Here is a 27,735-nt window from a genome sequence, read left to right on the forward strand (position 1 = left end):
TTGATGTTTCTCTCTAAAAATCAATAAAAACATATCCTCAGGTGAGGATTAAAAAAAAAAAAAGTCATTACGTATTTATGGCATAAATTTAAAAGGTGAGGAAATGGGAGTTCATGGGCATCTATTATTAATTATTCTGCTTGAACAAAAGTGGGATTTCTTAGGAATTTAACTCATGGTGGACTCCCAGCTGCCTGTGGTGAACTTTGGTTCCCTGCTACCAGTGCTGCCTCCTGCCCGCACTTCTCTGTTACCTGTGGACCCTGCTCTGCAGCCCCACCCCCCTTTTGTCTGTGTGGCCCCCACCTGCTCCTCGGGTGCTGCCTTCACCTGCCAGGCCCTTCCCTCTCTAGCTTGGGGCAAGCAGAGCTTCACCCAGTAGAGCTAAAGCTATTCCAGGATTATCAAAAACTGAGCAGCAACCTTAGGGGACCCAGGTCATCATGTTCTCCCCCAGATGGAAAGTCTTTCTCTGGTCTCAGTTCCCATCTCAAAGCCCCACCCTCAACCTATAGTGGTGTCTTCTGCACCCAGCACATTGACCTTCATCAGCAGGCCTCCCACCTGATGCCCTACACTGGATGCTGAAGCCCTAGAAGCGGACAGAGCCACCTTCCTGAGAAGGGTCTTCCCCACGGGCAGAAGAGCTTGGGTTCCCCGGGGACAAGGAGGCTAGGTTGCCTCCACCCTGAGGGAGTTCCCCTTGCCACCCCCCACCCCCAGCTTTGTATATAGATTATAAATATATAAGGGGAAAAGGGGTGGGTGAGACGGGTTATGGGGCTGGGGCCTCGCTTCCCCTCCTCCCTGCTCCCCTGGTCCCCTATCCCTGGGGCCATCTGTTAAAAATAATAATAATAAAAAAAAGAATGTACCACCACAAAAGAAACCAAATTATCAGGAATAGAGGACTCAGTGGCTACCATTGCATCCATGATCGCATACATTTTAGAAACATAGAAAGAAGTCACTTAACATTCTTGAGAAAGAAACAGTAGCCATTAAAGGCAAGCCATCAAAGCACCACTATTAATTGCCAGTCTACCTCAAAATAATGATCCTCTGGATGAGAAAATCAATGAACCTTTAGGATAAATCCATTTAAAGGCATTAAAAAAGTCAATGGACTGAAATGATTGATTCCTTTAGGTCAGTGGTCAGCAAAAGGCAGTTCTCGAGCCACATGCGGCTCTTTGGCCCTTGAGTGTTCTAACGCCACTTCTTCAAAATAGACCCGCCCAGGCTGAAAACCGACTTCTGCACATGGGCCACGAAGTTTCAATCGCACTGTATGTGCGCACCAGCATGTGGTATTTTGTAGAAGAGCCACACTCAAGGGGCCAAAGAGTCTCATGTGGCTCACGAGCCACGGTTTGCCGACCACTGCTTTAGGTGATCTTATACATACTACTGACTTTAAATACCATCTTTATAGTGGTAACCCACAAACTTACTTCTCAAGATCAAACCTTTTCTCTGAGCTCCAAACTCATATATCCAAATGCTTACTTAACATCTACACTTCATGTCCCACAGGCACCCATTCTTAATTTCAAATGGAATCTACCTAGTTTCTCAAGCCAGAAACCTGTTTTCCTTCTTCCTAAACCCAAGTATATCGCTACTCTTAAGCCAATCGACCACCAACTTATGTTGTTTTGACCTAATATCTACTTAATTAATGTCCACTGCCACCATTCTATTTCAGGGTACCATCAATGCTCCCTTGGACTAGTGAATTGGGTTCTTTACACCTTTCTCTATCCTTGCCAAGCAAACCTATTACTTTTAAAACAGAAACCAGAATATGTGTGTTCTGCTTAAGATATTTTAATGCTCTCCACTTTACTTTGAGTAAAATGGAAATAACTTGTAATGGCTCGTTTGGCTCTGCTTACCTTTCCAATCTCATTCCTCTCATCACCCTTCACATTCTACTCACTAGCTCTCTAACAATTCTTAGACCTGTAACTCCTTATCATATAAAACTACTCTATCCAAATCATTCCTCACTCTCTTCATTTAGCTGTATCCTTTTTACCCATCATCCCCAGATTATATATAGTGTACCTCAGAGAAACCTTCCTTGACCAAATTAATATCCTATATAATAAAAGGGTAATATGCAAATTGTCCCCTCAACCAGGAGTTACACCGGAACTCAACCTGGAGGTAGGGCTGGCCCACCAACTGCCCAGGGCCCCTCCCCCTCACTGGCCCAGCCCAATCAGCCCTGATCAGAGCAGGTAGACTTCACCCGTGCATGAATTTCTGCACCAGGCCTCTAGTATAAATGAATCTCCATCACCACGTCCTAATAATTACGTGCCACGTCTCACTCTTAGCACCTATCTCTATCTATGATTTACCTGTTAATTGATCTGAAACTATTTATCTGTTTGGCATATCAATGATCTGTCTTCCCCACTGGATTCAATAAAAATCGAAACTATGCTTAGTTTGATCCTTGCAAAACAACACTTTCAACAGTATGCCTAGGTCACGTTAGACACTTAAATAGCTAATGAATAAATAATTGGTTTCCTAAGTTTTACCACTCTTAAGAGATTAACGAGAATTATTTCCCACTCCACAGAAACACAAAACAAAACTTTGTGGAAATAAAATGATAAAGTCACCTCACTATCTTCTACTGCCAATTTTCCTGAAGGTGGTTTAAATGATGCAAGCATCTCTAATAAATCAAAAAGAGTAGTTAAATGAGGTTCTTGTAAAAGCAAAAGCATCGGAATGTTGTCCTTCTGAGGGGGTGGTAGGCAAGATGCTGGCAGCTGAACACCTTCCCCTTTCCGTTCTCTCCTCGGTGCACCCAATGATACGAAAACCATCTGTAAAAGTAGAAGCAATAGGGGGAAAAACAAGTAAAAAGTGTGTGTGTGTGTATGTGTGCATAGTGTGATTATATATATATATTTATCAAGTTTTTGGTTTAATAAAGTTCTTAAGTATAAAATAACTTCACTTATGATTTTAATATAACAAAAGCAGTAAGAACTGTTTTTAAACTGTACCTTCAAATATTCCATTACTGATTATAACAGGAAATAGATTATTAAAACTCAATTCACATTTATATGTACCTGCATATCTTTAAAACCAAGCTCATGAAGTGCTTTTTCATCATAATCTGTTGTTAACTCATGTCCAGATGAAATCATCCTGACGGGTCCCATAAGGCCTCCTTAAAAACAGGAGAAAAGCTAAGTGAACACTTTTATAAGAGTTAACTTATTTGCTGACATGAAAATATGGTTATAGGAATTAATTTCACGGTACATTAAGCTTACTATAATTATTGAGCAAAGTGGAGACAGTATTAAGCATGATTCCTGCATTACTTTCTGCTGTACAAGTTAACCTTATGCAGTTAAAAATTAAAATAAAATTATCATTTAGCATCAATTTAATGAGATCAATTCCTGTCTGCTTAACACCTTGCTGACGTCATGAGATAACTCGTGTCTGCACTTACTTTAAGTTATTTTAAAACTCTACATTACTTTCACACCTTTACTGGTCAGCGATGTTTGGACATGGAAACATGAGTTATCCTGTGATGGGTCAGCAAGGTGTTAACCATTTAAAAAATTTTACAAGTAAAAAACACTATGGAGCTTTATGGGAACCTAAGCATTTTCCCTAGCAACACATGCAGATGAATCAGATTCGTTAATGCATTAATTACACAAGTAACCAACCAATATTTTTTAAAATATATTTTTATTGATTTCAGAGAGAAAGTGAGAGAGATAGAAACATCAATGATGAAAGAGAATCATTGATCACCTGCCTCCTGCATGCCCCACACTGGGGATCAAGCCCGCAACCTGGGCATGTGCCCTGACCGGGAATCGTGAACCCTGACCTCCTGGGCCCAGCAAGTATTTTTAATGATCGAGTTTTCTCTTCCCTGTTCTTACACACCAAAACAAAGTAAAATAAACTATAATGCAGAAAAACTTTTTTAAAGCATAGTTCTGACATGAAAAAAATGTTACAACATCCCAGATTATGTTAAATTCAAGAAACTCAACAGATTGAGGCATTTTATTTCCAGAAAGCATAAAGTCCTTTTTGCTGCACACACCTTCAATTCATTTCCCACCACCATCCCTACCTAAATATGCTTTAGCCAATTAACCTCCTTACCCTTTCTTGAAAATACCAAAAATGTTCCCATCTCAAGACCTAAGATGTTCCACCAATTCAATAGCTCATTCCCTCACTTGCTTCACGTCTCTAGCAAATGTAAGGCCTTTCGCCTACCCCCTCAATCGACTATTTTATTTTTTTGAAAAGCAAGCAAGAATTTACTGACCACAGCAAAAACATACTTGACAACGAAACAAGGAAGGGCACACCAGAGAACCTATGCTGGGCTACTCTGGCTCACGGGGAAGTAAAAAAAAAGGAAGTCTTGGAGACAGGTTCAGGGGGTCAGCCTGGGACTAGCTGCCTCTGCCCATTGCTCCCCTGGTTGCAAGTCTCATAAGATCCCTTAGAGCAGTGGTTCTCAACCTTTCTAATACCACAACCCTTTAAACCACAGGTTGAGAACCGCTGCTGTAGAGCCTAAGACGACCAGAAAACACAGACATTTACATTATGATTCATTAAGAGTAGCAAAATTATAGTTATGAAGTAGCAACAAAAATAATTTTATGGTTGGGGGTCACCACAACATGAGGAACTGTATTAAAGGGTCGTGGCATTAGAAAGGTTGAGAACCACTGCCTTAGAGGTTAGGGGATACGTGCCTTGCGGGGGAAGAAGAGGGGAAAAGGAATGGCACGGGCATGCTCCCTGGACAAAGAGGGCCTCAATTCACTATCAATCCCTTATTCCGCTTTATCTTTTTTTAAAGCACTTAATAGCATCTGACATTATATATTTATCTGTTTCTCCTTCATTAAAAAAAAATCCAATTTCACAAAGGCAGAGATTTTATTATGTTCACAGCTGTACTCCCCAGTACAAGAACATAGCAGGCATTCAAATTAAGTATTGTTTAATCCATATTTTAAAAAAATGCTTGACAGAATAAGAAAATTAAGGGGTTCCAGTTAAGATGGGAGCATAGGTAAATGCAGTACTTGAATTCTCTCACAACCATATCAAAATTACAAATAAACTATAGAACCATCATTCACAACAGCCTGAAATCCAGCTTAACCTAAGTCCTACAACTAAAGATATAAAAATGTCACATCAAAACTGGTAGGGGAGGCAGAGACGCTGAACAGGCTGGTCCCACACCCATGTGCAGTGGATAAAAATTGTGAGGGATATCGCAGTTGCAGAGGTAACCCCCTGAGGAGCAAAGGTCCCAGCCCCACATTAGATACCCCACCTCCCCAGCTTCGGGTTCCCATAACTTCTGGCTATAAAACCAGAGGGGATTGTGGCAGAGTATGACAGAGAACTGCTGGAGTCTCAGGCATTCCTCTTAAAGGATCAGCGTACAAACTTACTCAAACTCACTCGCTCTGAGCTCCAATACTGGGAAGCAGCTGGAAAGGCACAAGGGACATATGGGAGGAAATGAATTGTCTGGTATCACGACAAAAGCAGGAGGGGCAGCTTTCTCCCAGACAGAAGTGTTATCAGAAGTCATTCATTTTTCCTTTACTGAGCCCTCCCCTCAAAGAGCTGGCAAACAGGAGCCATATCTGAGTCTCCATCAACCTGGCTAACACAGTTCACCCTGCCCTGTTGATTCCCTGAGATCCCAAACCAACCAACTTTTGGTCCCATCCAAGCCATTCCCAGTGGCTTTTACATATAAACCGCCCTGTATTTTTTTATTTTGGAGAGGAAGAGACTGGAGAGAAAAGAGAAACATCAATGATGAGAGAGAACCATTGACTGGTTGCCTCCTGCACGCCCCCAACTGGGGATCAAGCCCGCAACCCGGGCATGTGCTAGACTGAGAATTGAAGTGTGACTTCCTGGTTCATAGGTCGACACTCAATCACTAAGCCACGCTAGCTGGTCCAAAGGGCCCCTCTTGATTAATGATTCAAACGTTCCTAAAATCTCTCAAACAAGCAGCATATAGCTACGCATGCAGCATATGTCTCGCTAAGTGGCCCCAGGCCCGACACTAGTAACATAGCCTCTCCTGGGCACCTCCAAGCCCAGCACAAGTAGCAACCATCCCAGGTGGTCCCAGACAGAACACAGATGGAGCTGACCTTGGCCTGCAACTTCTAGCAGGCCCTAAAGACAGCACACCTCCTGGACAGCTTCAGGCCACGGTGAAGCACCACCAAACCTCTTCCACAAAGGACACACAAAAGGGGAAGATCTCAACAGGCACCAGAGCCCTGATGAAGTGAGTCCTGCTCTGTGAGGTCATCCCCTGCACAGCTGATCCTCCAGGGTGATCACAGTTAGTCCTACGTCCAAATCGTGTGATCCAGGAGGCTTTGCCACTGGACCCTATAGGATACCTATTACATAAGGCCACTACCAAGCCCAGGAAACATAGCAGCTCTACCTAATAACACAGAAACAAATACAGGGAGGCAGACAAAATGAAGAGACAAAGAAATGTGTCCTAAATGAAAGAACAGAAAAAGAACTAAACAGGGACAAGCAATCTACTAGATACAGTGTTCAAAACTCTGGTTGTAAGGATGAACAAAAGGGAAGAGTAGATGAACTTAGTGAGAACATCACCAAAGAAATAGGAAACATTAAAATGGAGATAAAACAGACCCAAACAGAAATAAAGAATTCATTAACTGAAATGTAGAATGCATTATAGGGAAGCAACAGTGGAGAAGATGAAGCAGAGGATCAAATCAGAAATTTGAAAGATAAGGAAGCAGAAAACAATCAGACCAGAAAAAAAAAAAATTCCAAAAATATGAGGATAATAATAAAGACCCTTGAGACAACTTCAGCATTCGCATCATGGGGATACTACCAGGAGAAAAGAGAGAGAGCAAAGGATCAAGAAACTCTGCAAAAAAGAAAGAAAGAAACTATGTGAAAAAATAAGATGAATAACTTCCCTAACTTGGTGAAGAAAATAGACCTACAAGTCCAGGAAGCAAGAGAGGCTCTAACAAGAAGAATCCAAAGAGGTTCACACCAACAGGGAATCTTAAGAGCAGCAAGAGAAAAGCAGTTAGTTACCTACAAAGGAGCTCCCACAAGACTGTTGATTTCTAAACAGAAACTTTGCAGGCCAGAAGGGAGTGTCAAGAAATATTCAAAGTGATGAAAAGCAAGGACCTACAACCAAGATTATGCTACCCAGGAAAGCTATCATTTAGAATCCAAGGACTGATAAAGAACTTCCCAGACAAATAAAAACTAGAGTTCTTTACCACCGATATTACAAGAAATGTTAGGGTCTGCTTTAAGAAAAATAAATAAATACAATTACTTTAAATGCAAATGGATTAAATACTCCAATCAAAAGACACATGGAGGCTGAATGGATAAGAAAACAAGACCCTTACATATCAAGACACACAAAGACTAAAAGAAAAGGGACGGAAAAGATATTTCATGATAATGGAAACAAATAAAAAACGGGGGTAGCAATACGCATACCAGACAAAATAGGTCTAAAAACTAAAATAAACCAGCAAAAGAGAAAAAGACTCACATATACAGAGAAGATTTTGGTTGGAGAGATGGATAAAAAAGGGGAAGGGTTTAAGAAGTATAGCGCAGGGAACATAGTAAATAATATTATAATAAATATGTTTGATTTCAGATTGGTACTAGATTTATCAGGGTGATCACTTAGTAAATTATATAATGTCTAATCACTGGGCTGTATACCTGCACTTAATATAGTATTGTATGTCAAGTCTAACTTTAAAAAAATTTTAATAAAGAAAAAATTAATAGAAAAGTTTAATTAATTTAAACTTAAACATTGTTAATTTTTATTAACTTAGTATAGATAAACTCCACAGGCTGGGCACTAAACAGCCATTTTCAGAAATGAGTGCAACAGGACTACTGTTTTGTATATCGACACATAAGAGACCTGAAGAACATTATGCTAAGTGAAATAAGCCAGTCAGAGAAAGACAAGCAAAACAGAAACAGACTCATAGAGAGCAGGCAGACAGTACTGGCCGGGGTGAGGGGGAGGGAGATGGTGGAAGGATTGAAGAAAAAAATGAGAGAACTGATGGACATGACGACAGTGTGGTGACTGCAAGGGTGGAGGAGGCTGGGTTGAAGTGGTAGAGGGCATAGAGGAAATAAAGGTGATAGAAATATAAAATTAAATTAAAAATAAAATGTGAATGAATGAGGTAATTTTATATGGGTACTAATATAGAATGTTCTCTAAGAATGTGAAGCACTATAAGGACAGAGTATAAATAGAATGCTACATTTGTATTTTAAGAGTGTGTGTGTGTATGTGAGAGAGAGAGAGAGAGAGAGAGAGAGAGAGCAAGTAGAATGCTACATTTGTATTTTAAGAGTGTATGTGTGTGTATGTGTACATATATACACATACACACACATACTAGAAGCCCGGTGCACGAAATTTGTGCATGGAGGGGAGGGGGTCCACTCAGTGCAGCCTGCACCCTCTCCAATCCGGGAACCCTCGAGCCCAAACTGGCAGTTGGACACCAAACCGGCAGTCGGACATCCCTCTCACAATCCGGGACCATTGGCTCATAACTGCTCACCTGTCTGCCTGCCTGGTCGCCCCAACTGCCCCCCCCCCAGCCCAATTGCCCCCAACTGCTCCCCCACCAGCATGGTCACCCCTTATGACCCTCCCCGCCGACCTGGTTGCCCCCAATGGCCCCCCTATACTGGCCTGGTCACCCTTAAATGCCCCCGACGGCCTGGTCACCCACAACTGCCCCCCCTGCCGGCCTGGTAGTCCCTCAAGGCCCTCCCAACCCCCGCCGGCCTAAGTCGCCCCACGCAGCCTGCTTGTTCAGTCATTTGGTAGTCCCTCACTAACCCCCCTGCTGTCCTGGTCATAGGCAGCCATCATGTGAGGGTGTGAGGGTCTATTTGCATATTACTTTTTTTTTAATTTAATGAATCTTTATTGTTCAGATCACAATTGTTCCTCTTTTTCCCCCCATAGCTCCCCTCCACCCGGTTCCCACCCCACCCTCTGCCCTTACCCACCCACAGACTGTCCTCAGCCATAGGTGTATGGTTTTTTTCCAGTCTCTTCCCGCACCCCCGACACCCATTTCCCCCCAAGAATTGTCAGTCCACTCCCTTTCTATGCCCCTGATTCTATTATATTCACCAGTTTATTCTGTTCATCAGATTTTTTTATTCACCTGATTTTTAGATTCACTTGTTGATAGACATGTATTTGTTGTTTATAATTTTTATCTTTACCTTTTTCATCTTCTTCCTCTTCTTAAAGAATACCTTTCAGCCGAAACTGGTTTGGCTCAGTGGATAGAGCGTCGGCCTGCAAACTGAAAGGTCCCAGGTTCGATTCTGGTCCAGGGCATGTACCTTGGTTGTGGGCACATCCCCATTGGGGGGGTGTACAGGAGGCAGCTGATTGCTGTTTCTCTCTCATCAATGTTTCTACCTCTCTATCCCTCTCCCTTCCTGTCTGTAAAAAATCAATAAAATATAAAATAAAAAAAAGAATACCTTCCAGCATTCATGTAATACTGGTTTGGCGGTGATGAACTCCTTTAGCTTTTTCTTATCTGTGAAGCTCTTTATCTGACCTTCCATTCTGAATGATAGCTTTGCTGGGTAGAGTAATCTTGGTTGTAGGTTCTTGCTATTCATCACTTTGAATATTTCTTGCCACTCCAGTCTGGCCTACATAGTTTCTATTGAGAAATCAGCTGACAGTCATATGGATACTCCCTTGTAGGTAACTAACTGTTTTTCTCTTGCTGCTTTTAAGATTCTCTTTGTCTTTTGCTCTTGGCATTTTAATTATGATTTGTCTTGGTGTGGTCCTCTTTGGATTCCTTTTGTTTGGGGTTCTGTGTGCTTCCTGGACTTGTAAGTCTATTTCTTTCACCAGGTGGGAGAAGTTTTTAGTCATTATTTCCTCAAATAGGTTTTCAGTATCTAGCCCTCTCTCTTCTTCTGGCACCCCCATAATTCTGATGTTGTACGCTTGAAGTTGTCCCACAGGCACCTTACACTATTTTCATATTTTTGGATTCCTTTTCTTTTTGCTTTTCCGGCTGAGTGTTTTTTTCTTCTTTGTATTTCAAATATTTGACTTGGTTCTTGCAATCCTCTAGTCTGCTTTTGGACCTCTGTATATTATTCTTTTTTTATTTTTTTAAAGAATATATTTTATTGATTTTTTACAGAGAGGAAAGGAGAGGGATAGTTAGAAACATCGATGAGAGAGAAACATTTATCAGCTGTCTCCGGCACACCTCCTACTGGAGATATACCCTAACCCTAACCGTCAAGCCCCGCCAGGTGGGGGACACAGCCTGAGATCCCCTCTCAAGCCCCGCTGGGTGGGGTGCATGGCCTGAGGTCCCCCGTCAAGCCCCACCAGCAGGGGGGCACAGCCTCAGGTCCCGCGTCAAGCACTGCTGGGCAGGGGTGCGTCCTGAGTTCCCCCAACCCAGCACTGGGGGTGCACCCTGAGGTCCTCCGTCAAGCCCCGCTGGGTGGGGGGCACGGCCTGAGGTCCTCTGTCAAGCACAGCCAGGCAGGGGGGCACAGCCTCAATCCCCTGGTACAGTGCTGGGGCGGGGGGGGGGGGTGCGCGCAGCCTGAAATCCCTAGCCCAGCACCAGGACAGGAAGCGCACCTTGAGGTCCCCCATCAAGCCACACCGGGTGGAGGGGCATGGCCTGATATCCCGTGTCAAGCCCTGCCGGGTGGGGGACACAGCCTAAGGTCCCCTGTCAAGCCCCACAGGGGCGCGGGAGGGCGTAGCCTCAGATCCCTGCTTATTGCTTGTTAAGGCTCCTTATGGGAACTTGGCCTCAGCTGTGGATGCAGCCATCTTTGTGATTGAGTGATGGTCAATTTGCATATTACCCTTTTATTATATAGGATGCCCATCGCTAGCTAAACATTTCCCCATCTTTCAGATAATTTGTGAATACCATCCCAAGAGAACTTTTCTTGTTTTGAGGCAAACCATTCAGAGAACCAATTTTTAATGTGTCTTTAACTGGTTTTGAAGTGTGTGATGGTGCATTATCATGAAGCAAAATAACTTTGCCATGTCTTCTGGCACATTCTGCTCGTTTTACGTTCAAAGCATGGTTCAAATTGATTATTTGTTGTCGGTAGCAATCGGTATTAATGGTTTCACCTAGTTTTAGAAGCTCATAACACACCACACCTTCCTGATCCCACCAAATGCAGAGCACTGTCTTCTTTCAGAAGCGATTTGGCCTTGCAGTCTATGTTGATAGTTGACCTGGATCAACCCATGATTTTGTGCATTTGGGATTCTCAAAATAAATCTACTTTTTATCACCAGTCACAATTCGAAGCAAAAAATGCTTTCTTTTGTGCGGTTGAAGCAACATTTTACTGATGACTTTTTGGTTTTCCATTTGTCTTTCATTCAGTTGATGTGGCATCCATTTTCCTTCCTTTAGTATCTTTCCCATTGCTTGCAAATGATTGTAAATTGTTTGCTGATAAGCGTTTAATCTTTCTGTAAGTTGTTTTTCAGTTTGACACGCAGCTTCACCCAACAATGATTGTAATTGTTGGTCTTCAAACTTTTTCAGTTGACCTGGACGTTCTTTGTCTTTCACATCGAAATCATTACTTTTAAAGCATTTAAACCAGCGTTCACAAGTATCTCGAGATGGAGCATGATCACCAGACGCTTCCTGAAGTATATGATAACTTGCAGCAGCACTTTTCTTCAAAATAAAGTAATGAATTATAACTTCCCGCAAATGCTTTTTTTTGGCACGAAATTCGACATTTTTAAGCGTAAATATCTATGATGTTAACACCTTCAGAAAATTTGACATATGAAATTTTGAAACTTGCTGTCAATACAACAAAATAGCATACATATCAAATCGCATATATATCAACATATGTGTAACTCCATCTATTGAAAACAATCCGCATTATTAACTGGTACACCTGGTATCAAGAATATTTATTCATTATTCAAGAAAAATTTAAGATCTGCTACTTTAGAAGATATACATGGTTTCACCTTAATTAAGCACGCTGTAGTAAAATGGTTAGCTCTTTACTAAAATCCAAGAATTATCATCCTGCATAGTCATGTTAAAATCTAAAAACAAGCTTTAAAACTGTTAAGATTTTCCCCCTAAATATGTATGTAGCCTGTGATAATTTCAGACCCTTAAATTTTAAGAAAAATTAACAGCTTTTATCATCAGTCCTCTGATTAGCTCATATTTTATATGTTATAGAAAGACACTAGAAATCATTAGTCGTCGCCCACCCTGTGTGGCTTAGTTGTTGTGCCTTGGTCCATAAACCAAGAGGTCATGGTTCAATTCCCAGTCAGGGCACATGCCCAGGTTTCGGGCTCGATCCCTAATAGAGGACATACAGGAGCAACCAATCGATGTTTCTCTCTCATCAATGTTTCTAAGTCGCTATCTCTCTCTCTTCCTCTCTCTAAAACCCAGTAAAATGTATGTTTTTAAAATGTACTAGTCATAACAGTAATGCAGAAATCAAATATACCTTTCAGGCCCACATGAAAAATGTCTTAATATGATACTTTTTTGGAGGGAAGGGGAGAGATGCACAGGTGGAATTGAAGGGTGCATTATTTTCATATGCTCTGAAGAACAACAAAAACAAAATATATCTAAATGGCAAAACAAATTATTGGTTACCAAGTAGTACATGGAAACAAATTATTATTTCCCACAGTGCTCATCAAATAACCTCCAAAAGTAGAAATTTTTGAAAAAAGGGAGAGAAAAATGTTTACAAGTAACATCTGAAGTAACTATTAACTCCTGCTTAAGAATGAATGGTATCATACCATGAATAGGGGAAGGTGAGTGGGAGCCGCAGACATGGCTGGTAATCTTCAAAGAAGTAAAGGTTCAAAGTTGTTACTATAATGCAACCTAAGAAATATGAAAATTGTAACTATTGGACTTACCAGGAAACTCTCCCTTTCGGCTGCTTTGACCAAACTCCTGAAGCTGAGCTTGTTGATTTATTTGTTCTTTCTGTAAATTTTCATACCAATGAGTTACTTCAGCCCTAAGATCTGCTACCTGGTCACTAGGATACATTTCAATAGTCATCTGAAATATGAGATGCAACCAATTTAAAAATACAAAAAGAACAGATATTGGAACTGGGAAATGTTATCAATTTGGTAACTAAAACTATGCAACTACCTTGTCAGGAAGTCCAGCTGGCTGACATACAACTCTTAGTGGCAGGGATTGTTTGTCACTCAATGCTTTCAAATGACTACTAATTCCAGTGCCTTCAATTTGCCACTGTCTGAGATGATATGCAAACCTAAAACACACAAAAACCACACATAGGAAGGATATCATTTTGAAACATTTTAATATTACTGAAGTTTTTATTATTTCACAAAATGAAATAGCCTACAAAAGGTTCTAGCAAATTCCAATTGAGTCTATCAATAGCATTAAGTTTAATTTTTTTTCCAAAATAAAAGCACTAAGTTTAGGCTCATCATACTGAATTAAATAGCCAGTTGTAATTCCTACATTCAGAAAAAGGGGAAAAAAGGGTACTAAAAATATTTTTTCAGAGACAGAAATTTTTCTAGTAAATATATGTTAAGCAGCCTAACAGAATTTTATGGACTTATTCCATGACTGCTAAACTGAATTACGAAGACTAATATTTCAAAGGACACATTAAGCATCTAACATGACACTCTAAATATTAGTAAATTTTCCAAGTGATTTTTAGTTGTTGAAGACAGGATCCAGGGTATCTTAATTTAGATAAGAAAAAAATCATCAATATCTTATCTAATCATCAATTCTGGAATAGAAAGAGGGTAAAGTAAGAGAATAAAATGGACTTTATTTCCTAGAAGCAGGCCAATGTCCGGCTTCTATTGCTAAGCAAAAAATTAATCTTAGACAACCTTTTTGGGCCCAATAATTCTTTGTTATGGGAGGAGGGGAGCTATCTCATGCACTGTAGGATTTTTACTAGCATCCTTGGTCTCTACCTACTACATTAGTCTCTACCTACTACATTAGTAGGTAGAGACCAAGGATGCCAATAGTACCCCCTTCTCCCTTAAGCTATGATAATCAAAAATGTTTCCAGAAGTTACCTAATGTCCTCCAGGAAACATAATTGCTTCTGGTTGAGAACCACTGTTTTATTATAACCTTATCTTTAAAAAAAAAAAAAGAAGAAGAAAAAAAAAACCTTTAAAAGAGACATTTTTATTTACTCTCTTAATATAAGGAATATATAAACACAATAATTACTTTATATTTTCATTCTATAAATGTTAGCAATTTTAAATTAATAGTAGCACTGACCACATTAAGTACTTGAAACTGTACAACGACAATGCACAAAGATTTGCATGAAAATGCCTAGATAAATCATTAAACTACCTCTTAGTTTTTTAAATATTCAATTGTTTCCTAGTTTCTCTACTAGTGACCCATAAAATTAAATAACCTTAGTTTATTTTTAAATAAGTATTTATTTTACAACACTGCTAACATCATATAAGGATTAAGGGTTTGAACAAACAGGTTCTTTTTATTTTGTTGTTTGTAGACATTGCAGCACAGAGAAAATTTTGGAATATATGTATAGGGGTAGGCAAAACTAAGTTTACATTTGTGAGTACATGAAGCACAGCTCCTTTTTTTATTTATTAACTATTGCATTATTGTCCATACAAACAACTGTAAACTTATTTTTGTCCACCCTGTATATATTTATATCAATAACAGTAACTATCTGATACTATTTTCTATGGTATTATCTTAGTGTAACATATAAATTTTATGAGTATTTATTAATTTGAATACAACATCACCACATTTGCTTATTCTTATTTGTAAAAGTGGTACAAGTTACCTGGCAGTGTTTAGTTTCTGTGCAAAAATTTAGAGTTCACTAGACATTCTTTAAAAACAAAAGAATTATTTAAATAGAATTTCCACAAATTTCAATCATAATCAAAGTAAAAAATGTTACAATACCCAAATGTTTTAATCATAGTCATGTTGTGTATAAGGAATGCCTAGAGTACCATCCTTGTTCAATATTCCCTGATATTTTAAATAAAAAATGTCAATAGCCGAAACCGGTTTGGCTCAGTGGATAGAGCGTCGGCCTGCGGACTGAAAGGTCCCAGGTTCGATTCAGGTCAAGAGCATGTACCTTGGTTGTGGGCACAACCCCAGTAGGGGGTGTTGCAAGAGGCAGCTGGTGGATGTTTCTAACTCTCTATCCCTCTCTCTTCCTCACTATAATAAATCAATAAAATATATGTATTTTTTAAAAATGTCAATAAATGTCAATTGTATGGCATTTTCATTATCAAACTAAGCTCTGAAGTTCAAAGAAGTCATTAATTTTAACAATTTTTTTCATCACATTTTTTTGTTGTTGTTAATCCTCACCCAAGGATATTTTTTCCATTGATTGTTAAAGAGTGGAAGGGATGGAGGGAAGGGGGGAGAGAGAGAGAGAGAGAGATGGGAAAAGAAACATCGATGTGCGAGAGACGTCAATTGGTTGCCTCCCCACACACTCCCACAAGGGGCCAGGATTGAACCTGCAACCCAGGTACATGCCCTTGACTGGGAATCAAACTGGAGATCCTTCAGTGCATTGGCCGACATTCTAACCAGTGAGAAACACCGGCCAGGGCACAACAGAGTTCTTTATACTTTTACATTAACTCATGATTTCTACTACACAGAATTTCTTAATTAAAACTACTCACCTTTCACTTCAGTCGATACATTCATAACTGTTAATTTGCTTTATTTCTGTATTACACAGGGTATGTCTAAATTAATTATACAGATATTCATTAACAGAATTTTTTATCATGTTTCCATGGTAAATGGAAATTCAAAATTAAAATACTTTCTCCTAGTCCAGGAAGAAAAAAAAAACAGCAAATGAAACAACCTCAACTTGGTTCAACTATGAGAGATTATTTGATGCTCTTGGCGAGGTTTTAGTGCAACTGTTTTTGGTAGTGTTCTGCCTTTTCAATTTTCGTAATACTTTAGTAGTGATGGAATTCTGACTAGAAATTCTTATTCATGCATACCTTCTCACAACCTAATGATTTTAAAGCTCTGCAATATTTACCAGAAATCTATATTGCCTATTGCACCACTATATGTTACATATAATGAACAAAAATTAATTCTAAAACTAGCACTTCATTTTTGGTAAGTTATGCTTTCTACCTGCCTCCAAAAACCCCCTCTTTTAAGAATGCTTTTGGACATGTCAGCAATAAAAAAGTCTGAAATTCATTCTAATGTGGTATAAAAAAATTACCTTCTCCTAAATGCTTCCAGATGTGTCTTCAGCATAAGAAGTCCTCTTTCTATAACAGTGAGACTTGAGTGTGATTCTTGTTCAAGACTGCTAGAAGCTATCATAAGACTCTCCATACACTTACTAATAAATTCTTGTTCCTTCTCCAAACCAGTTTTACCTGAAAGTCAGATGTTTAGACATGTGAATCTATCTTATATTCTTGTTTTTCTATATAAAGAAAATTAACTATAGCTAAACTAAAAATCTCCACATAAAAAAATTATCCATTAGGGAATATTTCAAGTAACTCACCATTAATATAATAGGAGTTAATATACTGGATAGCTGCTCGACTGACATCACCAGATTGTGCTCTTAAAGCAATGCCCCAAAATTGGTCCATACCACAAAGCTAAAAAAGAAAAATGTGACAACATCTATTTTATTATTTGTCAAATAATGCTAATGATAAGACTGAAGTAACTAATTTAAGAGTCACACAACATCAAAAAGTTTTAATATCCTATAAAATATTTAAAAGGTAATTCCTATTACTTAGTTATTAAATAACTAGAGGTCGGTGCACAAAATTCATGCACGGGTAGGGTCCCTAGGCCTGGCCAACGATCAGGGCCGATCGGGGCCTTCCAGCTGCTGGCCAAGGGGCCTTCCTTCATTCCACACCTCGATCGAAGTCCCAGTCTCCCAGTCGAACTCCCAAAGGGACACTTTGCATATCAGCCTTTTATATATATAGAAGATAATATAAAAGACAAAAGCCTTGAAAATTTCCTCAGTTACTGAGATATAGTTGTATTGATTGTAAAAATACTTATTTATAAAGCAGTTGACTGTGTATGTGTGTAATGTTCAGTAACTCAAAAGACTACATAGTGGTAAAAAGTCCCCAAACATGCTACAAAGGAATAAAAACACACAAAATTATTAGCATAATAATGATTCAATGCTTTCATACAACTTACTCTGATAAAGTCACTGCTTACAAGAATTCACAGAAAATTTAAAATGTTAACCCAAGTTGTTACTTAAATTTAGGTTAACTATGAGATGAAAAAAAAAAAAAAAAAGGTTTTCCTGAAAACCACAGAAAATGTAGAGAATGGAAGTTCTTAAAAGCTGGGTGGGATAAAGTAAGATATCCTTCTGATAATTGACTAAACAGCCATAGTGTTTACAACATCTACATAAAAAGCAGTACTATCTCAAAATTAGAGTATGTCTGGTTGTCTGAAATCACAAATTGAAATTTATCATAGTACTATCAAAGTGAAAGTTAGAGCCAAAAAATTAAATTTAAAAAAAGAACACTATTCAAATAAGGAAAGAAAAGTAGGCAAATACTATAAAAGCACTCTAGATATAATTATTCTTTACCACATAAGTTTAACATCCGTTTTCTATACCTTTGTCATTATAACACAACTCAAACTTCTGAAGAAAAGTAATGAAAACTGTGAATGGATAATACATAAATCAAAACTATCAATAAGATGGAATGTCCAATGAGGAAGACTCAAATAATAGTCTGTATCAGGAGAGTCTAGAAATAATGCATTCAACAAAACCCAATCAATCAGGCAAATGGAACTCTAAACTAGAGATAAGACTAGCAACTTGTGAGAGTTTCAGCTAATAAACTGATTATATGACTCAGTCAAAGATGACTTATATAGATTCTATTCCAGAATAGAGGTTACCAATAGGAACTCTGTAACTGCCCAAGAGCAACTAAAAGTTTTGGCCTCAATAAGAGGCATTAAAATCAGATTTTAGACAAATCAACCTTCTAACTGATAAAACTATTTATATTATTTGGGAGTATTTAGAGGACTAAAAGAACACTCAGGTAGCCTCTTCTCTATTAATCAAAGAATGTGCAACAAGTTCATTAAGCACAACCAAGATTATCACTGGTAATGAAAAGTCATCAAATTTGCTTTATAAAACTTTTATTCTGAAATCTAAGAATAAAAGTCTACATAAATTCAATGCTTGATAAACTATCCTATCTAATAAAGATATCTAATAAAGAGGGAATATGCTAATTGACCACCATGCCCTCACAAAGATGGTGGCACACAGCCAATAAGGAGGGAATATGCTAATTGACTGCCACGCCCTCAAAGATGGCGGGGCCCAGTCCCCTCAGCCCAGCAGGGGCGGCAGAAGTGCAGCATGGCCGGGCCCGCACCCATGCGGATCCGGCTGCTCTGCACGCCTGCCTCAAGCGTCCCCCAGTCCCCTCACCCCCCAGCCACCCAGGGCCGGCCCAAGGCGCAGGCAAGCCTCGGATGGCGGCAGCCCAGCCACCCAGGGCCGGCCCAAGGTTCAGGCAAATCTCAGATGGTGGCTGCCCAGCCGCCCAGGGCCGCCCAAGGCTCAAGTAACCAGGGCCAGCCGAGGCTTGCAGTGCCGGCAGTGGCAGCAGCAGAGGTGTGATGGGGCATCGCCTTCCCCTGATCACCGGGTAGCCTCCCGCCCCTGAGGGCTCCCGGACTGTGAGAGGGGGCAGGCCAGGCTGAGGGACACCCCCTCCAGTGCATGAATTTTCATGCACCAGGCCTCTAGTATAACATAATTCAGTAATCTAATTTGAGGAATAAAACAAAAATCCCACAAGCTGACCTAATAAAATGACAAGTCTAAATCCTTACCTCAGAGTTTGAACCACCATCATAGGCACTGGTAGCCAATCGAGCCAAGTTACATAGATGCTGAAACAGGTTTAAACCAGTCATGCTAATCGTTTCAGGTTTTAGCTGGGGCATCTTAAAAAAAAAATTTTAAAGCTGGTTTAGTGTGGTGAAGTTAACATTTTATTTTACTGGATTTAACTTGAGAGATTTAAATTAAATTTGATTTTACTGAAAAGATTATAGAAAGAAATGTAGCAGCTCAGATTTTTAATGATAGTTTTAAAAATTAAAATAGATAATTTAATGAAAATTTTATTCAGGTTATAATTAAAACATATCTCAATTGTTTCAAGTTTTACACTGAACATAAGACTCAAATCAGAGAAAATGAATAAAAATTTTTATCATTTTTTGTATACATAGACCATGCACATTAATGAGATGTGTAGCTACATGTACAGTTTGTAAGTCAAGGATTAAAATTAAGATAGTGAGGGTCTATTTGTAGCTTTGCTTTAGAACTATCTAGTGACTTAATTTACATGTACTCATTCACATTTACTCAATTCTACCACAGAGGTCATGTGAGAGTTTGCAGAGAGCCTTTACAATCTCAAAAGTAAGCACACAAATAATTTAAAAAGTTTATTGCTCTGTTATTATAAATGTTCTCAAAATTCAAATAAAAAATTATCACCTGAACCAATTGCTGCATCTGATAAAGGAGAACAAAAACTAGATAGAAGAATGTCATTATTATCATTACAGCAATTCCTGCCTTCCCAGGGATGTACAAAAAATTCTGAATATTGGTTTACATCTGCCAGAAGACTGGCTGAAACCCCAACCTATTTAACTAAGGAAGAGTCACAGAATACAACTCTACACTTGTGGATGTGAATACACTCCTGAAAATGTAACTACAATGTTATTTTAAAAATAAAAGACTCTCCACATTTCTTATAAGTATTTGCCTGAATTAATACATAACACTAATTAGCATAAATACTTTAGTTAAGGAACAGAATATTTTTGTAAATAAAAACTAAATATTCATTTTTATATAAACACTGTAAAAGACAAAATGAAAGCAAAATCTAAATGGCAAAAACTATATAAAGGCTGCTGAAAAACAGTACATTTAACATTTTAAAAAAAAAACAGCATTAAAAGATAAAAAATTAACATTACAGAGTTTATATTTTAAGGGATAAAAAGAAATATGGAAAAACAATATAAACAATAAAACTGTCAAGAAATAAAATTACCTTCTCCAGGAAAAGATGTTTGTAGGTTTCCATTCCCATAGCATGTTGATCTTTACTTCGAACTTGATTTAAAAACCAATGGAGTGCATCATCATAACACTCAGAATCTTCTACTAAACAATGCCATAAAATGTCAACTTGCTCTAAACTTAACCCTAGATAAAAATTACAAATTTTGAATCATGATACCATACAATGTTTTGATCGTAATTCAATGTATCAGAAGCACCAATATGTCAAAAAATATAGATGTTTTATAGCCTTTTATAATTACTTTGAGATTTCACATAATTATGAGAAAGAGATTTCACATAATTATGCTTTCAAATGTAGTTAAATATAACCTATATATAAATTATCTAAAAACATACAACTTACATAATATCCTAGAAGAGTCATTTAATCTGGAAAATCATTCTTCCTAAAGTATGGACATATTACTGTATTAAAGTACACATAATTAAAGGAAAGTAACCCCAAAAGTTGAGGAATCAGTTCTAAGGTTTAAGCATTAAGAACAGTGTGGATACCATGTTCAAAGCTCATTCTATGCACACAGCAGGTAAACAATGCATGCTAATAAACATTATTTTTGTGAACTATGAAAAAAAAGGATCCTTTTGATAAAGCAAAATGGAACTGATTGCCTAAACAGAGAAAAACGACACATCAGGGGATACAATCAGCGGGGAAGCTAAAGTAATGAGATGAAATCTGTATGGTACTTTGACCCAAGTATTAAATAATTCCCAAGTGTGACAGAAGGAAGTCAAAGAATTATTCAAAAATAAGGCATTAAAGGCAATCACAAGTCTGAATATGGATAAATGAGACAATCTAAAAGGATAGAAATAAAAGCATCACATGAATTTCTAAAGTATATCATAAGGGGTTCCAAAGCCTGGGGTTGCCCCCCAGAATCAAAAGAGATATGAAGTTATGACAGAATCATAAGAAACCTCTTTTTTGGAAAAAGTAGATGAGATCCAGAACATGGGGGGGAACGCGGGGGGGGGGGGGGGGGGGGAGGAACCCTCAGAAAATATTTACCAAGAAGCAATACCAGTCTAAAGAGTTTAAGCAGAAAAACAATATCCTAGGATCACCAGTCCTAGCCAGCCAAACAATCTTGCCACGCCTCCCGCCAAGACCTCACCAAAATGGAACACGCCATGGAAACCATGATGTTCACGTTTCACAAATTTGCTGGGAATAAAGGCTACTTAGCAAAGGAGGACTTGAGAGTACTCATGAAAAAGGAGTTCCCTGGACGTTTGGAAAATCAAAAAGAACCTCTGACGTAAACAAAATAATGAAGGACCTGGACGAGTGCCAAGACAGCAGAGTGGGCTTCCAGAGCTGCTTTAAGCTAACTGTCAAGCTCACCATCACATGCAATGACATCTGTAATATACATGAAGGAAAGGAAGTAGGCAGCACTGAGCAGTTACTTCCACCCTGATAACAGTTCTCCCAATGGGTCACTTAAGGAATATGTGCCCCACAGCTTCCCCCTGTATGAAATTTCATGAGCAGATTGGGACACTTAAAAATTATACAAATAGCTCTAGCCAGTCTGGCTCAGCAGATAAAGTATTGGTCCTCAGATTGAAGGGCCGTGGGTTTGATTCTGGTCAAGGGCACATACCTTGGTTGAAGGCTCTATCCCCAGTCCTGGTTGGGGCATAGGCAGGACAGAACCAATCGGTGTGTTTCTCTCACATCAATGTTTCCTTTTCTCTCTCTCTCCCCCTCCCTTCCACTCTCTCTAAAAATCAATGGGAAAATATTCTCGGGTGAGGATTAACGGTGTGTGTGTGTGTGTGTGTGTGTGTGTGTGTGTGTGTGTGTGTAAAATCCCAGCCCATTCAATAGGAGAAAGAAAAGCCAATTAAAGCCAGATAAGCTGGATAAAGCCAGAAAAGCCAGATAAGCAATATATATTGCTTGTATCCTCTTGCCTTCAATAGACAAATTTCTTTTTTAGTAAAGAACAAACAAACAGTATCCTATCAGTTTCTCACAGAAGTAGTTGATGTTCAAAATTATTTGTTCTAAGAACAACTTTGTGCCTCTGGGAGTCATCATAAAACTAGAAACAACTTTTAGGGTATATAATAACTTAAACACATTAAGAAAGAGAGATGAGTGAAGAAAATAGATAACAATCCTAAAAAATAGTACCCAAGTTAATTATAAATTAAATGATAAAACAGAGGTGTATTTATAAATGGCTGAATCACCAATCCACATTCAATAGGCAATGTTCTGTTATTGCTTTAAGTTTTTAAAAATGATATTTGTTGATACATTAATAATCAGCATTAACTCACTGAATATAACTTTGGAGTGATCATATTATACCTGACAGGAACTGTACCAGTAAAAGTACAATTATGATCTGGGAAAAGTGAAATTTTCAACTTGTTTCTATCTGGACAGTGGCTATAATGTACAAAGAATTTATACTGTGCATACTGTGATGGGAGCAGCAAAATAAATAATTCATTATTCAAATAGAAGAATGGTTAACATTTTCCCATGAGCCAACATGAAACTTAGTGTACACATGAAATTATTTATGCTGATAATACTTGTTTTGGCTTGACTTCTCCATGAATAAGATAGGGTTTTTACATTTTATATTATTTATTTCCTGTATGTTATCTATAATAATGGATGATAAATGACCTAGTAACATGAGACACTAGTTTCCTATAAAAAACAGGAGTCTTCGTTTTGAAATCTGTTGATATAACAATGTCAGTGGGATTTGTTACAAATAACTCGACTTGAAAAAAAAACACACCTGGTGCATCTCGAGCACAGATATGGACTTAAAAAGAGTAATGACACCTCTCAGGCTAGTAAGATACTTATCCGTTTGACTATGTCCTCACAAATGAGGTTTACTGATATGAACACACATAAAGAGTGTGGGGAGTGAGACATAACATAGTCTAGTAAGAGAAAAGCAGATCTGGCAAGCAATAAATAAATAAATAAATCTTCCTTCTCTCTTGTGAGAACATTAGCATGCAGATTTGGACATGGTTCACACTCTGAATATACCTGACCAATCTCTAATTTTTTAAAGGTTAACTGTTAATGAAATTGAGGTTGAGATTAATCTAAATAAAACTAGTGTCTCTAAACATTTCTATCACCTATGAAACCAAGCAATATTGGGTAAGATTAGCTCTGATAATAATATGTAGACAGTATCTGTTTCCAACTGGGGTGATAGGAAGATTCTATAACCAAAGGTAATAAAAGATGTAATCACCCTAACATGGTATGTTCTTGATATGAGTCATTTATCCATTGAAAAACTGGTATTTTCAGAGACTAAAGTAAAAATGTATCAAGCTCATACTCATATTGCCATATATACTGAGAAGACATTCATTATTGAGAAAAATATAATAACTAAAGAAAGCAAAATGCCTAAGTATATTTCACTGGACTCTTCTCCAAGGATCAATACAGTTCTAAAAACTGATTAAAATACTGATTTAAAAACTTACTGAAGTGATCAGGTGATCCCAGGGTTGAAAACACACAAGTCAAGAACTGAAGTCGAACTTGAACTTCAGCACTGTGGCTATACCTACATATAAAAAGTCATTAAAATAATTAACCCTATTTCTTAATTTTAAAGATTTTATGGCCCTAATCTTAAATGATACAAAAGAAGTAAAATTCATTTTCATAATTCATAATTAAATACTTTTATTATATAACTTTGGTTACACAAAAAAGGTCATACAGTCAAATGTTATGTTTGAGATTTATGTTATTTAATAAATTATAAAAAATCTCTAAACTATTAGAAAATGTACTTTCAAATTAATGAGCAGAAAGTACATAAGAACCCAACAGTGAAACAAATACATTTTGAAATTATGCAACATGCACATAAATTACAAGTTAACAAAAAAAACCTTACTGTAATTAGAAATTGCATGTTTCATTATCACTGTCCTTCCAGTGATACAACCTTATTCTTTAAACAAGAAACACTAATAAAATATCATTTCCATAAATCAAGTTCTTGAGGAATTCGGCTGATACACAACTGACACTTTTGAATGTTAATTCAAATCTAAATAACTATAATTCATGCGTACAAAATTGAATGGTTAATTTAAGAGTTGCTTTGGAAGCTTATTAAGTAGGTAATTTTACATAGTTTTGTGGGAATTCAGTTTGTAGGCATTTGAAAACAAACAGCATTTTAAAAATGCTGGATGAGGAAACATAAGAGATGGGTCTGAAGAGGGCCAGATTATAGCCAGCCTGAATGTCAGACAAAAGAGGCTGGTATTGATCTGGGTGGAAGTCACTGAACGATATTGGGAGGAGAGGAAGCTATAATGATCAGGTTTTCGTTTTAGGATTCCTTTAGCAACCCTGTGAACTGCACACTGAACGAAGTGGTATCACAACATTCTAGTACTACAAGCACCTGAGCACTCAACCAATGAAACTAAGTCAATCATGAGTTCTTATCTCTATGTTACAAAACAAAAGGCTGATTGTAGATGAATTGCCCAAATTACTTTGCCAACAAAAGGCAGCAAACCAGCCTGAGCCCTGATCCACAATCCAGTTTACAGAGTAGGAGCCTCTTAATTCACAATTTCCAATAATTTTTAAGTACAGATTTTTTTAAGTTTCCCAAAATTAGTTTCAAAAAATTTCATTAAATTCACTGTTAAAGTTTAAAGTTTTTCTACAGATTGAGTTTGCTGGATATACCTTTACTACTCTTTATTGTCTCATATTAATATTGGCGAGAGAGAGAGAGAGAGAGAGAGAGAGAGAGAGAGAGAGAGAGAGAGAGAGAAGGAGGGAACTCTGCTTATTGTTGCTGTGCTCTTTGTAAAGATGAAAGTACATGTGGCAAAGTGGCTGGGGTGGGGAAGGTTGGAATACAATAAACCAATCACAGACTAAAATGCTACCTAAATAGAATTCAAGGACAGCTATTAATAGTTTCTCATCCTTTTCTAATACCACACATTTTGTAGCAGAGGCCTTGAAGTACTCTGAGACTGAGTCTGAAGGACGTTGGTCACAGACATAAAAGGTGAATAAAGTCCTGTTCTTTACAAATTGCCTTTATTTCTTTCTTCCCTATACTTTCTTCCCTATACTCACTTGCAAATCAGAGTAAGAGAACCATAACCCTAGGAAGCCTGGATCCAGTCTGTCACCCCTTCTTCAGCTTCCACAGAACAATGGCTCTACACTTCTGTTGCCCAATGAACAAGTAGAAAATAATGTGCCAGGAACTCAGTATGCTTTAGCAAAAAGTAGCAAATATAAAACTGTTTTACAACCTGAAGGAACAAAGAAGTTATACCAAAATAGTGCAGACAACATCTCTCTAAGGTTTTATTCTCTAAAATGCCAGGCAAAAAAGCAGATTGGATGATTGGAAAGATGCTCTGGTGTACCCTACAGAAATATAAAACTCACCTCCAAAGAGCACTACTCCTCTATCTTTTTTACCACAGAAGCAATGCTTACATGAGGCTCCACCTCTGGTTCTACTAACAAACTAAGCGACAACCCTGTAGATAATGCTGCAAACAACCAAGTTCCAGACCTGTGTTTATTTTTTTGTCACTTAATGTTGGGACTTTCACTTTTTGAGGGCAATTCACCTGTTTTCTACTCCCCTCTCTTAAGCGCCCCATCCCTTCTCTTTAAGCCCACAGGCTGTGGTTGTACTAGTAGCTCTTTTGTAACTTAAGGTTTCTTTCTCTTCTGACAGGTAACTTGAATTCTCTGTCTCCTAAAAATGCTGAGGATGTGGGTCACATGTGGTTTAATTTCTGCTCCCTTTTTATCTTATAGATTTTATAGAGGATGTATGGAGATGCTCATATTCAGGAGACCATAATTATCCTTGACCTCTGCTTCAAGAAGGAAAATTAAAGGAGAACACAGACTATGAAGAACACTTAGAATTTTAATAGGATTTGAAGAGAATGCATCTTGTGTAGTGGTACCTTTATAATCAAAACTATGGAATAGAGTAAATTTAGGGAAATACCTAAAAAATAATTGGATAGGCTTATAGAATAGGATATCTTAAGAAATCATTGAACAATAAAATAGGAAAGGCTGGATGAGTTTAGATTTTAGAGGGCCCAGAATAGTAGGCTGTAAAAAACTGGTATTTATTTTTTATGCAGGGAACAATCTACAAGGGCTAAGGCACAAGCTTCTTTTTTACTTTAGCGAGGTAATCACACAATTTATAGATACTCTAGTATGTGCCAAATATTACTTACTAAATTATTTTATTTACTCCTTACAAAAATTCATAAGGTAAGTAAATGAAACTCATTAGAGAAGTAAATAAGGTTAAAACAAGAGATTCGTAATCTAAAGCCAGGTCTGATGATTCTTAAAGCCCACGTGCTTTCCAACAATACCATACTGCCTTCCTAATTTAATAAGGATAAGAAATTAACAACCCTAGGGGCAGATTTAGGCAAGAACACTGATCCAGAGGTTGGTTAAAAGAACTGGAACAGTGTTTGTGGTAATGTCAACTTGTGAAAAGACATGGAATATATTTTAGCATTAACATAACTAGAGATTGATGAGAGTAAAAGAGAACACTCAGGAATAGGAATTATAGAAAACAGACTGTTTCCTTGTTCATAAAATGTGTGTTTATAAAATGAATTATAGAAACCCTGGCTCCACTATTTATAAAATGTGTGAACTTGGGAAAGTTATTTACCTCAGAGCTTAAATGTTTTTATTTTTAAAACGTGACTACCTAACTCAAAAGGGTTGTTAAATTCATTTTTGAAGGTAAGTATGCATGCCTTAAAGGTCTGTGACTTTTCTGAACACTTCTCCAGTCAACTCAGTTTCCATCTATGTGGAAGTTTCCTGTGTGATTTATCTTCTCAGTAAATACTGTGCTACTTCTCATATTCACTAACATGCTGATACTAACAATGAGCTGGTTTCCTCAATTAGACTATCAGTCCCCATCAATTGACTCACAAGCAGTAACCTTCTGAATTTTACATGTTTACTTCTGGGCAGGCATTTCCCTATAAGCATAGTTTTAAACATAGCTATATCACTGACCAATTTCTACAACATATCCAGAGAACATTTTTAATGATGAAATATTAACCAGTTATGCCACCAGTTTTTAAACTTTCCACACATGTCCTAAACTTTTTAAACTAGTATCCATTTAAAATAATAAAGGGAAATGTTTTAAATTAATTATATGTTAAATGTTTTTGTTTGGAAGTAAATATTTAAAATTTTAGAGTCAATGCCCCTAATACATTAAGACATAA

General features: G+C 37.8%; 1 protein-coding gene and 1 pseudogene across 2 annotated transcripts in view; one reads left to right on the forward strand and one right to left on the reverse strand.

The window, feature by feature from the left end:
- Positions 1–27,735, reverse strand: part of USP34 (ubiquitin specific peptidase 34) — a 243,367-nt gene that overhangs the window by 107,844 nt on the left and 107,788 nt on the right. For both annotated transcript variants that reach the window (XM_054728434.1, XM_054728433.1), the window contains 9 exons: positions 23,920–24,002; positions 20,393–20,547; positions 19,143–19,256; positions 16,780–16,879; positions 16,486–16,645; positions 13,344–13,470; positions 13,100–13,247; positions 3,102–3,202; positions 2,640–2,849 (listed from right to left, as the gene is read on the reverse strand). In XM_054728434.1, the coding sequence (XP_054584409.1) occupies positions 2,640–2,849; positions 3,102–3,202; positions 13,100–13,247; positions 13,344–13,470; positions 16,486–16,645; positions 16,780–16,879; positions 19,143–19,256; positions 20,393–20,547; positions 23,920–24,002 (1,198 nt within the window). The remainder of the gene's footprint in view (positions 1–2,639; positions 2,850–3,101; positions 3,203–13,099; positions 13,248–13,343; positions 13,471–16,485; positions 16,646–16,779; positions 16,880–19,142; positions 19,257–20,392; positions 20,548–23,919; positions 24,003–27,735) is intronic.
- LOC129151907 (protein S100-A10-like) lies at positions 20,924–21,854 on the forward strand (annotated as a pseudogene).

The sequence above is a fragment of the Eptesicus fuscus genome, chromosome 16 (genome assembly GCF_027574615.1).
Source record: "Eptesicus fuscus isolate TK198812 chromosome 16, DD_ASM_mEF_20220401, whole genome shotgun sequence".
Taxonomy (NCBI): domain Eukaryota; kingdom Metazoa; phylum Chordata; class Mammalia; order Chiroptera; family Vespertilionidae; genus Eptesicus; species Eptesicus fuscus.